The 15,986-nt window shown below is 38.6% G+C and overlaps 1 protein-coding gene across 3 annotated transcripts in view; it reads right to left on the bottom strand.

Moving 5' to 3' along the window:
• Nucleotides 1-9,189: 9,189 nt before the first annotated feature.
• Nucleotides 9,190-15,986, bottom strand: part of LOC102075064 (protein-glutamine gamma-glutamyltransferase 5) — a 35,670-nt gene continuing 28,873 nt past the window's right edge. For all 3 annotated transcript variants that reach the window (XM_074547931.1, XM_074547937.1, XM_026791013.2), the window contains 4 exons: nt 14,840-15,166; nt 13,820-13,977; nt 13,370-13,503; nt 9,190-12,415 (listed from right to left, as the gene is read on the bottom strand). In XM_074547931.1, the coding sequence (XP_074404032.1) occupies nt 10,723-12,415; nt 13,370-13,503; nt 13,820-13,977; nt 14,840-15,166 (2,312 nt within the window). In that variant the 3' untranslated portion in view covers nt 9,190-10,722. The remainder of the gene's footprint in view (nt 12,416-13,369; nt 13,504-13,819; nt 13,978-14,839; nt 15,167-15,986) is intronic.

The raw sequence follows: 15,986 nt of genomic DNA, 5'->3' as shown, positions 1-15,986 counted from the left end.
TCTTAAGACACTTTATCAGGTACTGGGTAAAATATAGATGTGGTGCTTAGAATCATATGCTCGCTCCACCTTAACATCGGTACTGTAAAATCATACTGTACCTCAGCCTGAGTCACCTACAGCCCTCCAGGATTTGTTCTTCTCATCCATACTCCCTGCTGGACAGTTCCAGGATCCTTTGGCATGGTGAGCTGCATGGGATAATTTTGAGGCAGGAAACTTCCTTTGTTCACTGTGTGGGAATTTATGATATTTGTTGGTGTGTTTGGCTGCATTTGGGGAACCTGACCACTAAAAATTCAGCAGTGAGGCAATTTGTCCATCTGGAAATGGTCTGCCCTTTTTCATGCTGGTTTCTATAAATTATTTATACTGTAAATTGGAGGCTTAAAATGCAGGACCATAGTAATTAATAATAGTGCTTACTAAATAAGGAATAATATTATTCACTATTGATGCAGTCATAACAATAGAAGTAGAAAATAATTAACAATTTAAAAGGAAAATTTATATTATTATAGAATAAAGCTATGGGGGAAGAGGAAACAAGGTTTATTTAAGAACATCTGCCTTTCAAGAAAATAACTTCTTCAACAGAAAATGTTTTTTTATCACATCAAGTATAAAATCAACTTCTTATTTTACCTCAAGTTCATTCTTTCAAAAGTTCTATTATATATTTTTTTGCTTGAGACACATTTGCTCTCTCAGTATTTATTATGAATAACATTGTGATATTTATTCTTCACAGGCACACCTTAAGGTTGAAAATTTATTTGAGGTAGAGATGCAAACATCGCAATATTAAGCTCTGCCTTATCCAAATTTTCCAGGGATTTTTGTCAGTAATTAGTATTCTTCTGTGTCAATAAATCATTTATATTTTCATTCTGAAACATAATTTCAGCCCAGAGAGAAGCTGTAATAAATACTTATTATGCACATGATATATTACTAATGAAGAAGATGATAAATTGCTAATAGAAAAAAAAAAAAAAGTAATGCGTAAGCCTTGCTGAAATACAGGTAATAAATTACTACTAGAATACTTAGAATACAATTTTCAGGTGATCAAACATTTTTATTAGGTTTCATATGCCCTTCATACACACAGTGCTCATCCAGAAAAATTCTACAGTTTTCTTCCTGCTCCACTGAATCCATCAGGACTTTGGACACTGATATCTGTAGGAGCCACGTGAAGCTGGGAATTAGTGAAGGAAGAAAGACATCTAACATGATTATATGCATCAGCAGGTTGTCCCATTGTCCCACATGATGTCAAGTCTGAAATAAAAGAAAATTGTCTGAGGAATATTTAGCAAAATCAGTCCTAGAAGAAAATGGGAGGAATCAGAATTCTGAGTGGAGGTCAGCGTGCTTGTCAGGAAGCTGCTCCATGGAGGAAGCTGAGAGCCAAATGTGACAGTGTTGCCATCAGGGCAGGGACCTCACCAGCATGGGATCTGCTCCTGCTCCTGAGCAGGAAGGGCAGAGCAGGGCCTGAGCAGGGTCACAGCTGCAGGCTGGGCTGGCAGGGACACGGGGATGGGGATGAGCTGAAGCCAGGCTGGGGAGGTGGTCAGGGTCAGGCATGAAGAAGTGGGAGGCTCAGGGACCCCTCCACCCAGCGCAGGCAAGACCAAGGGCAAGAGCTGCAGCTTCAAACCACGTCAGGGTGAAGACAAGGGGGACCTCACCTCTCTCAGCCACTTGCACACAGCTCTGCTGCGTGGCTGCATGGCTCCAGGATTAGCCTACAGGTGGGTGGGTGGAGGAGGGAAGATTTGCACACAGGAAGGCTTTGAAATGTTCTGCTGCTCCTTCCTGGGGTTTTAATCATACAGTCATCAGCTATACGATAACATTTCCAGAGTTAAATACCAGATACCAAAGCGATTACAAGAGGTCAGACAAGTAGAACCATCTCTCATATATATAAAATACAAATTCAAATTTCTTATCATCTCAGAAAGGAGAAATATTCCCAGTGAACATCTGCCAAAGAAAGAGTTTGTCATTCAGTTCAATAATCTTGGATATAAATAACACAAAATGGAGAAAGACTCACATTTTAATGCAAAATCCTTAGTCCAGTAAATTTAAAATCAAGGATTTTAACATCCTGAGAGATGGTCAAAACTTTGAATACAAGCTCTGCATTCCCAGAAAGCTCAAGCAGATTTCCTTAATAGTAAATCAAATATATTCAATGCAAATCTTTACTCTTTTGAGAGTAGGTATATTCTACCGGACATTAGAAAGTAGATGTCAAAATTTCTTAATTGAAAGAGGCTATTTTAGCATCATTATATACTGATTTTAAACACTAGGAATGTCTACAACAAGATGCCGATTATTTCCTTCCAAATAACTTACTTCAATGTTTTGATGAGGCTCAATTTTAAGGTTTTTCACATTCAAGCTCTAAATACTTCAATATTTTAATTATCACTCAAAATGTTTCTTTAGACAAAACACACATTTTTTTTTCCTGCCCCGTAAATAACTTAAACTATTGAATCAACACACAGGATTTTTTCTATTTGGAGAAAAATAAAAATACTTACATTACTAAGTACATTACATTACCTCTTTTTCTGATTAGTATTAATCAGACTTTCTGTCATAAAAAATGTCACTTGTGTATTATTCTCTATTGTTTTTAAACAGAACCAAGTAGTTACTTTCTTCCAATCCAATATCACAAACTACCTAGTAGTTTTCCTTCTTTTAATACCTGAGACATATGGTTTAGAATTAAAATGCTCATATTTCACTCTATTATCTTTTGGATATAGCGTTCACAGCTTATTAACTAGGGATTCATTAAGCCATATGGTGAGTAGTAGTTTCACATCAGGTACGACTCAGTCAAATAAGGAAACAGTTGCTCTGTTCTAAATGCACTTTTCAGTCCCAATGGGACAGGTGAAGATAATGCTTACTTAAACATTATTCTACTTAAGTGCACTTAAAATAGATTCATATCCTGGTTTGTAGCAGCAACTCAAATCCAAATAGATGGGTGCCTAATGTCATTATCTTTTAATCAAATACAAAATTGTGCCAAATAATAAAGCGGGGCTCAGACCTCTCATTAAGGAAGAGCTCCTTTTGTCTTTCCAAACAATAATAGGGGTTTATCAGCAGCAATTTACACTTTAATAGTTTCTGACAAAACTCTTCTGCTCGCATAAAAGCTTAGAAAAAGCATCTTAAAATTTGTAATCCAAATTGAGTTTGCCTCTTCAAGTTTTTTTATTAATGCAAAAAAGTCTAGCTGTGTTAAGTATAGGTTGTCAAATTTTGTCTTACTCCAACCTGAGTCCTAAGATGATAAACAACTTGCACTGTATCCAACATGTATTGCTGAAAATTCCCATGTTCTTAGCTCTGAAGTTCTTTAAAATTAAATGATAACAAAAAAGTACACCTTTCTGTCCATTATCTGCTTTTATATTACAACAAAAAGATTTGATTTTTTTTTTCCTATTTTCAGATGTTTGCTGATTCACACAAAGAAAACCCCAGATAATGTCGCAATTTAAAATACTCTACAAATTTAAATGGATTTTAGCTGTTTGGGAAATTATTCACTGTAGAGATGTCAAAGAATTATTTATGCTACAACTGAAAGTATATTTTCACTTTTTAAGATTTATATACAAGAGATTTTAGATTCAGTATATCAATGCATGTTTGCTGGTACTTGTGAAAGGAAGATCAGTACCTTAGCCCTATTGTAGCTCATTTTTAAACACAAGACCAAACTGAGTAGAATTAAACTTTTTAATGAAAATATAGTCAATAAATAATGAGCTTCAAAAGTTGCAGAAAAGTATCATCCACACATTTAGTTGTTTTAGCTTACTCTTATTAGTACTATTAGCATTCATCTACTTGTACTCTTTGTATTTATAGTTGTTCTACTGAAATTAAAAAAAAAAAAAAGAAAAAATAAGTTAAAGCTATTTAGCTGTTCTACATAACCAAAATAACACAAATGTAAACTACTTAATACTTCCACCACATGGCCTTGAAGAGAGATTCCCAAATAATTTCAAATTTCCTTGTTCTCCAAATATGGATCCTCTCTATTCAGAATACTTGTGTGCGCCAATTCTTCAGTCATGGCAGCAGCAGGCCTGGAGCTGGGAGAATCTGTACATGATTGAGATTATACTACACTGACTGAAAGACTGCACACTGCTGCTGTGAGAAAATTTTATACACAATTAACACTTTTCTACCTAATTTTACTTAGGAAAGTAAAATGGAGATATGCAGATGGAAATATATACATTTTGATAGGTATATTTGTAACTATAAAAACTATTTCATCTTTGAATACAGTATCTGGCACAAGTTTTTTGCAAATGCTTTCCTCTGTCAGCTTTCTAGAGCTCTGTTGGCTAAGATACAGAAGAGGAAATAAAAGATGATGTTTATAAGCAACTCAAGTAATTTACATCCCTACAAATTAAATCTTCTTGTAGATAGCCACTTGCTAAAAAGCAGCACACAGGACAAGCTTTGAAAGAAAGCAACAGAGATGAATGCATTTGGGAACAGAAGGAGTTGAACCAGAAATATCTACAACGCCTTTTCTACATCATCTATGTTAAGACTAATGTTTAGGAGCCTTCGCCTTCATTAATACATTCATTTCCCTCTAAAAATAAATGAGGAATATGATGCTATCTGGATGGCAATGTGTTAGTGGTCCAGACAAGGAGCCAGGAAATGTTACATAGTTTGCCTTCAGCTTTCTAGAGACACCCAAGAAAAAAAACATGTACAAAGGAGGAGGTGGAAAAAAATTATGTTATGGGGATTATGGACACCACTCAAAGCAATAGTTACATCCATCCCTCTGGGATTCAGCAGAACAAAGCTAAATCTTTCTTTTAGAGTACAACCAGCATCAAGTGCCTGGGAAATGTCCTATATGATTCTTTGCTCACTGGAAATGAATAAGTCCTTTGCATCCAGAAATGCCCTTCCCAGACAGAGAAAATTACTGTCTCCTCTGTAATGGGGAAGAGAAAGACAGCACCCTTCTGTTACAGATGGGAAAAAAGATTATACCGTGGGAGAAACACAAGGAAAGCAAATCCTTTGGGATATTGACAAGACATTTAACTGTGCCCTAGATTTTGGGTCTAGCTTGGAACCGTACTCACATTTGGTGCCAAAGATAAACATTAAAGTGTAGCTTCAATATAAATTATGAGGGCAATTTATAAACTTTGCAGATATGTGTGTGTTATATTCATTCTCAGCACATCAGGGATTAGACCATTTAAAGGCATTTGGCCTGGAAATACCCAGCTTCTCAACATTGGCTAAAGAGTAATGAGAAGTACGCCAGGTTCAATGCAGATCTCGCTGGCACAAAAGTTGATACATATTGGAACATAAATCTCAGGCACCTCAAAACTTTAAAAAGAAGCAGCAAGGCTCCTGCAGGGTTTGCATATCAGCAGAATTAAGCAGTATCCATCACAAAAACTTCAGCATTGCAATTTTGGGCATTTAGTCTCTAAATTTTGCCTTGTATGAAATAACCCTTCTATATCTTATTTCTGTCTGATCTATGGTCTTCAAATAAACTTCATACCTAGTTTTATATAAGCATATGAAGTTTCACTGCAGAGTTTTTATAAACCAGGTCTCAATGAATCCTGTTTATCATTCCTTCTGCATTGATACTGTCCTTGGCAAATGGCTTCAGCCAGTGATGCAGAGAAGTGCACTTTAGTATTCAGCTAATGTACAGCTGGGACCCCTAATGACTCATGCTATTATAAAATTGACTGAGATCACCTAAAGGAAAGAAACAAGATCATTACAAAAACCTCAGTATTCTCCAAGTCTTGTAATGCTTGTGCTCTCAAGACAGAATTCTCTATTAGGTACTCTGAAATGTCTAATGAAGGCTGTTGCAGCAATTTTGACAATATTTGCAATTGAGGAGTCTCTAGCTATTCTAATTGTTCCACTTGTTTGGAAAAGAGACAAAGGATAAACAAAGGTGAAAATGAAATTAACAGATAAGCAAAAATTTGAGATGAAGATGCCACATTTAGCTCAGTCAGAATTAAGGAGTATTTCTAGGTCAGGGTTAATAGCAAGTGTCTCAGCTCTCTACCCAGAAACTGCTGTAGATGATGGATTAGGTTTACTGGAATATTTCAAGAGATTGGAAAAGCAAGGATTCCTGGTAATGTTTATCTCAAAGACCAGCATTTTCTTATTTCTAATGAATCTAAAGCCAACTTGACATACTGTCATAGTTTTATTGAAATTTGAGGTTTGATATTCAGAAAGAGGAATCAGAGAAACAAGAATCACAGAACAGATTTTCTAAAAGGAAATGGTAGATACTGGCGACATTTACTCACACCATGAAGATTTTCCCTCCTTTACACATAACTCCTAGTTTTCTAGATATTTGATTTTGTAGTTTTATTCCCACCAAATCATATGCAGCAGTGAATGCTCTTTATCCAAATGCTGCAGCAATGATCCAAAGCCTTCACTAAACCTATCTTATGGAGAAAACACCCATGCAATTTCAATGTATGATGCGTAGTGAACACACAAAAAGGTACAGATTGCTCAAATAAACAAAGCCATCTACTGAACACCATCAACAGCAACTTTTCTCAGGATGGAAGAAAAAGTTATGATTAGTTGAAAAGTTAGACAGGTGTGGCCAGTTAGTTACAAAACATAATTTAAAATCCAAATTAATGATTTCTATAAACAAGTAACAGGATAGTAATGAGGGCTCAGCTGTTCACATACACTGAATTTGATCCTTGGGTTGGGAACAGTTTCTGCTTTCAGCCTTGCATTAGTGTCTTGTACTAAACTTCTATTTCAGCGTTATTCAGAGTCAGAAAGTTACTAAACACAAATAAGCATAAAAGCACACTATGTACCATACTTTGCAGTTCAAAGACAAAGAGGAAGGAAGAACATACAAAGGCGAGGAAGAAATTCCTCCCATTAAGGCATTGAACGAAAGAAAGCTGTAAAGTGTTTGAATAGGATTTCCTTCTACAAACAAAGACTTTTTCTTAGGTCTGCAAAAACACCTCTGGAAATGCAGCATGAAGGAATCAACTTTTGAAAAGTCAGATAAAATGGAAGTATACAATAGGTGACACAAAATTGCTGTTTAATAAATAAATAAATCCTTGTTATCTTTTGCATTTTGAATATTTTCACATTTTCCTGGTCAGCATATTTAATTGCTTTATTTTTATACAATTCATAGTATATGTTCCAAAATATTCTGGCTTATTTTAACACTAAATAAAATTACTACAGTGTTTCTTTAATTTAACCTTCTTGTCTGATACAATACATAAAATTTAATTTACCTCTATAACTAATGCTAGGTAGGAAATTTGTCCATTGAGTTATACCTTTCAACATTTTTCTTGCAGGTAATGGAATATATAAAAATAAATCATATTTTACTCCAGTACTTTATGGTATGCTGTCAGCAAATGTCCAAAGAAACACAAACCTAAAGCATTAAAAGCAAAACCATTAACTTGCAGATAAATCACAGAAACTTCTCATTTAAAAATGATTTGTAAAGGTCTAATGAACTGTTAGGGATAAGAACTGAAAATTACCACATATTAGAATGGTAATTTTCCTCATCTCTAAAATAAATACAACCTAATTTTAGCTGGACTCAAAAGTAAATTCCACTAGTCCCATTTATACCTTTTAAACCATAGAAAGGGTAACTATAACAATGCATGAGCAAACACCTTCTTTCACATTCATCGCCTAGGGAAAAAATGTGAATATATTTCCCTCACTTAAATAAAATTCATGCCTGAACTGAGATTAAAATTAGAAATTTATTCCTGAACACATAAATATGACAGTACTGTATTTAATTTCTGACGACTATAACTGTCATGCTTGAGTTGGCTGTTCATTCTCTAAAATAGACGTATTTATGTATCACACCACATTACTGAATACTGTTAATCTTCAAAATATTTAATACATTAGGCAAAAAAAAAAAAGTTTCTTGTGGGTTTTACTGCAAGAAAGTATAATTGAGACAGTCATTTTGGTCTGACTTTGCCAGTTGTGGGGAAAAAAAAGACAAACAAACCAAGCCACCACAAAACAAAACAGAAATTTTGTGGAAATTTAAAACTTGTCTCCTGACAAAGGAAGTACCTTATAAAATATAGGTTAGAGCCTTCCATTTAGAGATGCCTAAGAAGAAGATAATTTAAATTCGGCTGGTTTTGGGGCTTTTTGTCATTATTGGTTTGGGGGCTCTTTTTCTTTAGTTGTTCACATGTTGCCCACCCCCTCTGCCCCCCAATGAGTATGAGACAGTACAATGGACTTTGATAAGATACTATGAGCTACCCTTTGTTACTGCCATGCTGTGCAAGACAACAATATCTTCAATATCATTTATTCAGTATTAGAACAATTTTGAACCTAAAAGATTTCTGCCTTCCCCTATGGCTCTAGTTAGAACGAATTTACTACATTTTTCAAAAGCAATGCATATTCAGTATACATGGCAGAAAGAGTGTGAGTTGAGGTTGCACATGCTCTCAACAACTCCAATGACCAAAACTTTGGAGCTTCTGAAATATGCAGTCAGGCTGTTTCTCAAAAATTAAGTACATCAGAGAAGTCATGCCACTACTGGGAAAAGGAATCTGAAATGTCATTTGAGAATTATGTAGCTATCATGTACTATTGACACTTTAAAAAAAAATCACATTTTTTCTTTAGGAAATACTGTCAGTATCTTATCTATCTCTTCCTCTGCCACCCAAAGGTTTGCTCATTTTGGCATTTCTGTGGATTGAAAGTTTTACAGAGCAAAGGAAAAACTCATGCAACAAGTGGAAAAGTTTATTGAGAGAAAAGAGGATGGCTTAATTTTTCCTCTAACATCAAACTGAGTATTTCAGGTAAAGTAAGAAATCCACAGACTTCCCCTAACTTCAGATCTTATTCTGAAGCCTAGTTTTTGTACCTTGAGGAAAAGAACAGGAAATTTAACAGAAATGAAGTGGAGGGAAGATATCACAAACCAGTTCACTCGCAGAGATTTAGTCTTCACCTTTTAAGCAGTATTTACTGAAAAAAAAAAAAAAGAAACCAAAACAATAGAATGACAGGTGGTTTTTTAAATTTTTATTTTTATTGTCAGTCAGGCAAAGAAATTCTCAGCACATATCTAACACAGACTATTGAAACTGTGTAAAAAAAACAAAGTCACTGAGTTACGATCACTCTACTACAATATCCAGGCAAATCTTTCTTCTAGCCTACTCAGAATTCCTATGCAGTTGATAGTGTTGGCATGTTCATAGCTACCATCTGACACCACACTATCTCAAAATCCTCAGAAGGTTACTCAATCTCATCACATAGGGGTGTAAACTACAATGATACTACTGAAATACTATTGCTACATGGCTGAAGATTCTGCAGCACCAGCAAAACTACCTTACCACAAAACCCCACTAACACTTGCTACTAAATTAATGGACTACTTTACTAAAGACAAATAATGGAGGGATGGGAGGTGTTGTTAGAATCCAAAATTCTTATGAGCAAATCTAAAATTCAGGGATAGTTTCATTATGAAAATGTATAATTTCAACTCCTAAAACACCTGGAGAAGGCTAGCACTGGAACAGTACCATCAGCTGAAGAAGACACAGTACATTTCATTCACCTTAAAAACTTTCACCTGGGAGGATTGGATGTTGCAAAGGAAGGATAACCTCATTCTTCCTTTTCTAAGTTCAGGTCTAGGGGCAGACTTTTCCTAGCTATACAAAAAAAAAGGTACAGCTGTAGAATTAGAGCTTTTCCTAGTAACTTAAATGCCTACAAGGTACGTGAGAAAATTTTTGAAATATGCTCTATGAAAAACAGTCAGTTGTGAAAGCCAATATATTGTATTGATTTTTCATTGAGTTTTTCAGACTTTCTAACATGACCTCTGTATTCTTGATACTAGGTCTCTAATACATCAAGAGTAGTAAAACTAAAATTACTACTTAAAAAAGGAAAAAAATATTAAATAAAGACACAATTAAACTCTTCAGCTAATTTGTAACGATTTAGTTGCTCTGCGACCTCCACAGTTTTCAGTGTTACACAGCTAGGGAGACAGAGTGCACGCAGAACTGACCTGAGCCACAAAACTGCTGGGGTTCAGGGGCCCAGTGTCTGTTAGGTGAGACATAAGGCACGCCTGCTGTCACCTCTGCAGCATCCCAAGGACAGCACAATTCACGCAGGGAGATAGATTTGCTATGAGTGCTGTAGCCCAGGGAGATCTGACAAATGTGCATTGCAAAAAATCAAGAGAGGAGAGAGTGAAAGCACATCATTTATAAAACAGCTTGACTGAGCAAGTAAGTCTGATTACCTGCGCCGTGCCACTATTGTCACGACGGCTCCACAGGGAGCACATTCATTTGTCATTTCCACCGTACCGTATCTCAAGACATACAAGTATTACATCGAATGCATCCCTCAGCAGTTGGCTCACAGCCTGCTTTCTGGCACATCTCAAATCCATAGACAAATGCTCAGGAGCAGCACGCTGCTCTTCATCACCCTATTTCTAACCTCTTGTAAAGCATCTGCACGCAGGCTTTATTTCACTGGCTTCAGCTTTTCCCAGGTTACTCGCCGTTACAGGTATTTGCGTCTGAAATAGGTGAGAGTGCTCCTTGTGGGACTCCAGGGCCTGCGGGACCCTGCCAGGGCCAGGGTACTGCCAGAGGGGCAGGAGCCGGAGCGAGTCAGGGCGGCGTAGGCAGAGGGAGAGGGGGAGGCGGAGCGAGGTAGGGTAGCGTAGCCAGAGCGGGACAAGGTGTAGGACGAGCGGTTCAAGGAGCTGTAGGGAGGGCGTGAAATGGTGCCGTAGGTGGCACGGGTCGAGGAGTAGCCCAAGCGCCCCTCGGGGCTCCACAACGATCGGGAGGCGGGAGCCCACGTGGAGCCAAAGCGAGAGGTGCTCTCATAGGAAGGGCCCCACTGAGAGCCACACAAGGAGCGAGAGCCAGAGGTGCCCACAAGCTGGGAGAGGGAGCGAGAGGTGGGGGCACAGAGCGAGCGGGCTGTGGGACCTGCCAGGGGCCGCGGCGATGGGGAGCACGGCAGGCAGGCCGCAGCCGAGGAGTCCAAGGGCTGAGCGGCCGGCGAGCTGGCGGGGCGGGCCCCCGCGGCCACCAGCGAGGCGGAGCTGGGCGAGCACAGCGAGTGGGCGGCGGGGGGCCCGACGGGGCGGGGGGCCGGAGAGCACAGCGAGTGCGAGGCCGGGGGTCCCACGGGACGCTGAGGTGCCGGGGAGCACAGCGAGTGGGATGCGGAGGCAGTGCCCACCTGCAGCACTGTCGGGGTGCTGCTGCGGTCAGCAGCGCGGGGCACCGGGGAGGCCACTGGGGAGCACAGGCCGTGCGCTACGGCGGAATTCAGGGGCTGGGAGGACAGCGTGGCCGCTGGGCCGCACTGAGGCTGGGTGCTGGGAGAGGGTGTGGAGCTGCAAACGACGTGTGAGATGGAGGCACCGGGCACTGAAAGGGGAGTTGCAGACTGGATGGGGTTGCCAATGGTGTGGATTACTGGAGAGCACATGGAGTAGGATGGCGGAGCAGTCATAGGGACTGCTTGGGTTGCCCCGTTGGGACTGGGGCCACCCATGAAGTGGGTCAGCAGCGCACTCACCGCATTATTCGTGGGAACAGAGACAGAATAGGACATCGGCCCCCCTCCACCTCCAGCGGGGTGTGTGGGAGCAGGACCTGTCTCAAACACCACGTGAGGCATAGTGGTGCAAACAGGGTTGGATGCTGGGGCTGGCATGGAGCTGTACATGGATGGAGCCATTGGAGCACACGTAGCAGGAGGTACAGTCTCACATATGACACGGAAGCCAGGATCGCATCCCATCTCAAAACCGGGATTGATGCTTGCATTGAAGCCTTGGTTGCAGATGGTGTTGCATAAGGGATGGCCTGCAGGGAGGTACACAAAATCGTACACAGGCTGTCCCCCTGCGCTGCAATTTGGGTTGCACACTGGGATACATATATATTCACACATGGAGTTGAAGGCAGGGTCTGCCACAGGGACAGCCGTTCCGGCTCCCCCAGCGCCGTTCATGGGGACGGAGCCATTCTCACACACGGGGAGTGACCCGTTCTGGCCGATGGGCAGGACACCGTTCTGGCCTGCCGAGCAGCACACTTCAGCTTTGGCACATCCCTTGCAGTAGGCAAACTTGTGGCACCCGAGGTTGGCTAGGAGCCGGTGGCAGCCAAGCCTGTAAGGTGTAAACTCCACGATGGTCCGTGCCTGTTGGTTGGATGCCAGCGTTCCCAAACTGGAGCAAGACAAAGAAAAGAATTAGGACCCTAATCTTTAACACTCAGAGACCTAAGCGCTACAAGATAGCGCACAAATAAATTTGATTTGCTATGACATACTTTAGAAACAAACTGCTATGACAATTTTGTTATTCTTGTGTTTTTCCAAAAACCCCATATTCTCTTGTGAAAAGCATGGGAAAGCTTTTGTCCCAAGAGAAGATTTGGAAGACTCCCATAGTCACTTTTGTAATGGGAATTGGAAAACCATTTGTGGTACTGACTTGAATTCTTAAAAAATGCAGCACCTTTCTGCCTCAAAGATGTATTTATTGCTTACCATTTCCAGCAGTTCAACAGGGCAGCTTTGTGGAATCCAGTTCATTACTATTCAGTGAGAACAATTCTTAACTTCTTGCCCTCAAAACTAGTCATACTTTTGTCAGTTCTCCTTGTCATGAAGAGAAGCAATGCATATTAATGAACAGCTACTTTTACTAGAATGTTACAGCATCTCGAAAGCTTCCCGTTTCCTGTGATTAACGTGTTATGAGCTTAGAATGCATATTGCTATTTCTCGCTGTTGTTCTCTAATTGTTCCTATATGCAGTTAGTGCCAGTTCATGAATATTTAGAGGAATTTTATTATAAATTCAATACGATTGTAAGGGATGGGGGACCTAGCTAGTACTTCTTGTAAAGAGAAGTGTGCAGACAGATATTTGATGCACCCACTTAAATTAAATCTTGAGAAAAATGAAGCAGCAGCATTCCTTGCCAGCTTTAAATGATCAGTTTCAAGAGGAGTGAGGCTTTTAATAGAGTGTCAAACTAACAAGAGGCAAAATGTCCTGTTCATGTGCTAAACGCCAAAAATATCAGAACTATTTTCTCTCTCAAAACCTGTTCTGAACTTGCACACTTTAGTCAAACCCCAATATTGTCCCCATTTCCAGAACTGATGAACTTACTCAATGGTCATTGGCTCTTTGAATAAACCACAGCCTTCTAATGTCATTACACAATTCTTCATATCCTCCTGGAGAGGATTACAGAAGGAGATCTCTGCTGTACATGGTACTTTCAGTCTGGGTTGGCTCAGTAGCTAGTTAAAAAAGAAATAAACATATTTTATTATTTTTAATCCTTACAAAATTGACAATGAGGTAAATAAATGGAAGGGGGAAAATTAAAGTATTATTAATATTTCTTTTTTACTTGCTTCTATGATCTCTATACATTACTAAGTCAACTATTTTACTTTAAAAATCACACCAATATCACTATATTTAAAAAAGGCAATAATATAGAAGAAAAATGTAAGATATTTCAAGTTTATTTGCATTGCACTTAGGGAGTGGCCAATAAGAGTCCCCAGGTCTGTTCCTTAGATCCCAAATTCCATAATAAAAGTTACTTACCTTTACAATAACAGGTGGTCTGTTGACCACAATATCCCTGCTCACCATCAGAATTTCTCCACACTCAGGGTCTGAGACAGCAACCACTTTCATAATGTTGTGATCACAGAGATAAGGTCCATATTGATTATATGATATACACAGTGGAATTTTTTTCACTGTAAAACAAATTTTTTTCTTTTATTTTTCTGTATTTTTTATTAATATTTCCACTTTCCTTCCTCCTAATATTTTACTCATGCTGACAAGGGCTTAATTAAGTATTAAGTTATCATGGCATCTTTGAAAATAGACAGAATTTTTTCCTGACTTAGGGTGATACATTGCTATTTTCAGCAACCAGTTTCACAGTTTTCAATTCATCTATTAGTGAATTTGCAAGATTAGTTGATGATAATGATGATGATAATTATTAAGCAAAATTTGGAATCTTTCCTTCCAGTGCAATTCTTAAAACAATAATTCAAATACAGGCAAATTAAAGCCTCGTAAAATAGAATTTTAATATCAGTATGAAATTCTGTCTTATAATGGTGTGGTTTAATGAAAGAGATCTTGTTTCTTCTAGAAAAAAGACATTAACCATGAAAACAGGTGTTGATGTTCTGCTACACATTTGCACTTCCAAGCATATGGTATGCCTAGGTGCTTTAAGCAAGTGTTTTACACTGGCTGATATCTTCTGGCCAAAGAAAACATTACTTTTCTGATAGACAGCTGCAGCTTTATCTTTGTATTGAGTATGGAGTTCAGAATTGAAATTTCAATGAAACAATTTTTTAGACTATCATAAGAATCTCTAAACCTTGAGAAATTAAGGAAAGACTACAATTTACTTGTCACAATACATGTAGTATTGACATGGTGTTGATTTTTGAGTGATCACCCTAAAGGGAATTCAGCTGTCAATATTTAACACTGCACATCTCACTTCCCACCACTATTAGGAAGTCTCCACAGATCCTAAAAACCAACTAGCTCTGAAAAACAACTGAGTGTTAGACAATTTCACCCTCTTACCTTCCCTTGGTCCCAACGTGACATTCACACAGTCTTTCCAAAACTGATCCATTGGGACACCACTGTAGGTTATAATTTGCGCGCACAAATTGAACTTCAGGGTTTTGTTCTCATTACGCAGATTTTCAAGCAGCCAGTTCAGCTGGACATCTTCACCATACATTGGGCAGTTGGCCATCTTTAACCTCATGTTAATTCCAGAGTCACTCAGAAATGGGTTTTTCAGAGACGATAGCTCCCGGTCGATATGACAGTTGGAAGCGTTGCAGTACCCTGGGTGAATCCTTCTGTAAGCCCGGTAATAGGCTTCTTTGTTTTTCACAGAACCTGTTGAAGAAGATATATGATAATGAATCTGCTGGAGGCACAAGAACCCTATTATTATTCTACCCAAATAATAAAGATAATTAAATTTATTGCTACTTCTTCCTGAAACCCAGAGTAGCAGGTTGTTGTAGAACAAATGCACCAGATAATGAAATATAAGATACAGCAGACTGAATGCACGGAAAGAAATGAACACGTCAGGGGAAAAAAAAGAAAAAATTATAAACCTTATTTTACTTTTAAGTAGTTAAATATAAAAAATGGTCATGTAAATCTCAAAATGTATAGTTAGTACAAAACTGGAAATATAACTCTCTGAAAGAATAAGGGTGAATATGAGATGCTACCATTCTCTCAAAAGGCAAAATATGCCATTAAAACAAAGAAACTGTCAATTGTTTTCCAACCAACCAACCAACCAAAAATAAACAAAAATCCCCACAGAGCTTGCAAATGTACAATCAGCTGTGACCTACTGTTCATTCCTTTATGCAGTCTTGCTAGTTGAACTCCTCCTGTCTACTGGAATATGAAAATCAGTAACCCCAAAGTAAGAGCAGCGGAATATGCTAATAATACATGAATTTAGTAAGTAGGCATATTTTGTGACAGACCCAGTACAAGAAGCAACAAGTAAGGTGTTAATCCTAGGTTTAGAAGAATTTATGGGTTTTTTAGATTATCTTGAGTCTGCTAATATTTAAAACTACTTTCAAGGTGAGACCAAAACATATACCTATAAACAGTGTTATTTAAAGCACTGGAATGCACATCCTGTTAAGAACAGGTAAAAAACTTTGGCTTTGTCTAGTTTGGAGAA

The sequence above is a fragment of the Zonotrichia albicollis genome, chromosome 1 (genome assembly GCF_047830755.1).
Source record: "Zonotrichia albicollis isolate bZonAlb1 chromosome 1, bZonAlb1.hap1, whole genome shotgun sequence".
Classification (NCBI taxonomy): domain Eukaryota; kingdom Metazoa; phylum Chordata; class Aves; order Passeriformes; family Passerellidae; genus Zonotrichia; species Zonotrichia albicollis.
This window is presented reverse-complemented; position numbering and strand designations above follow the sequence as displayed.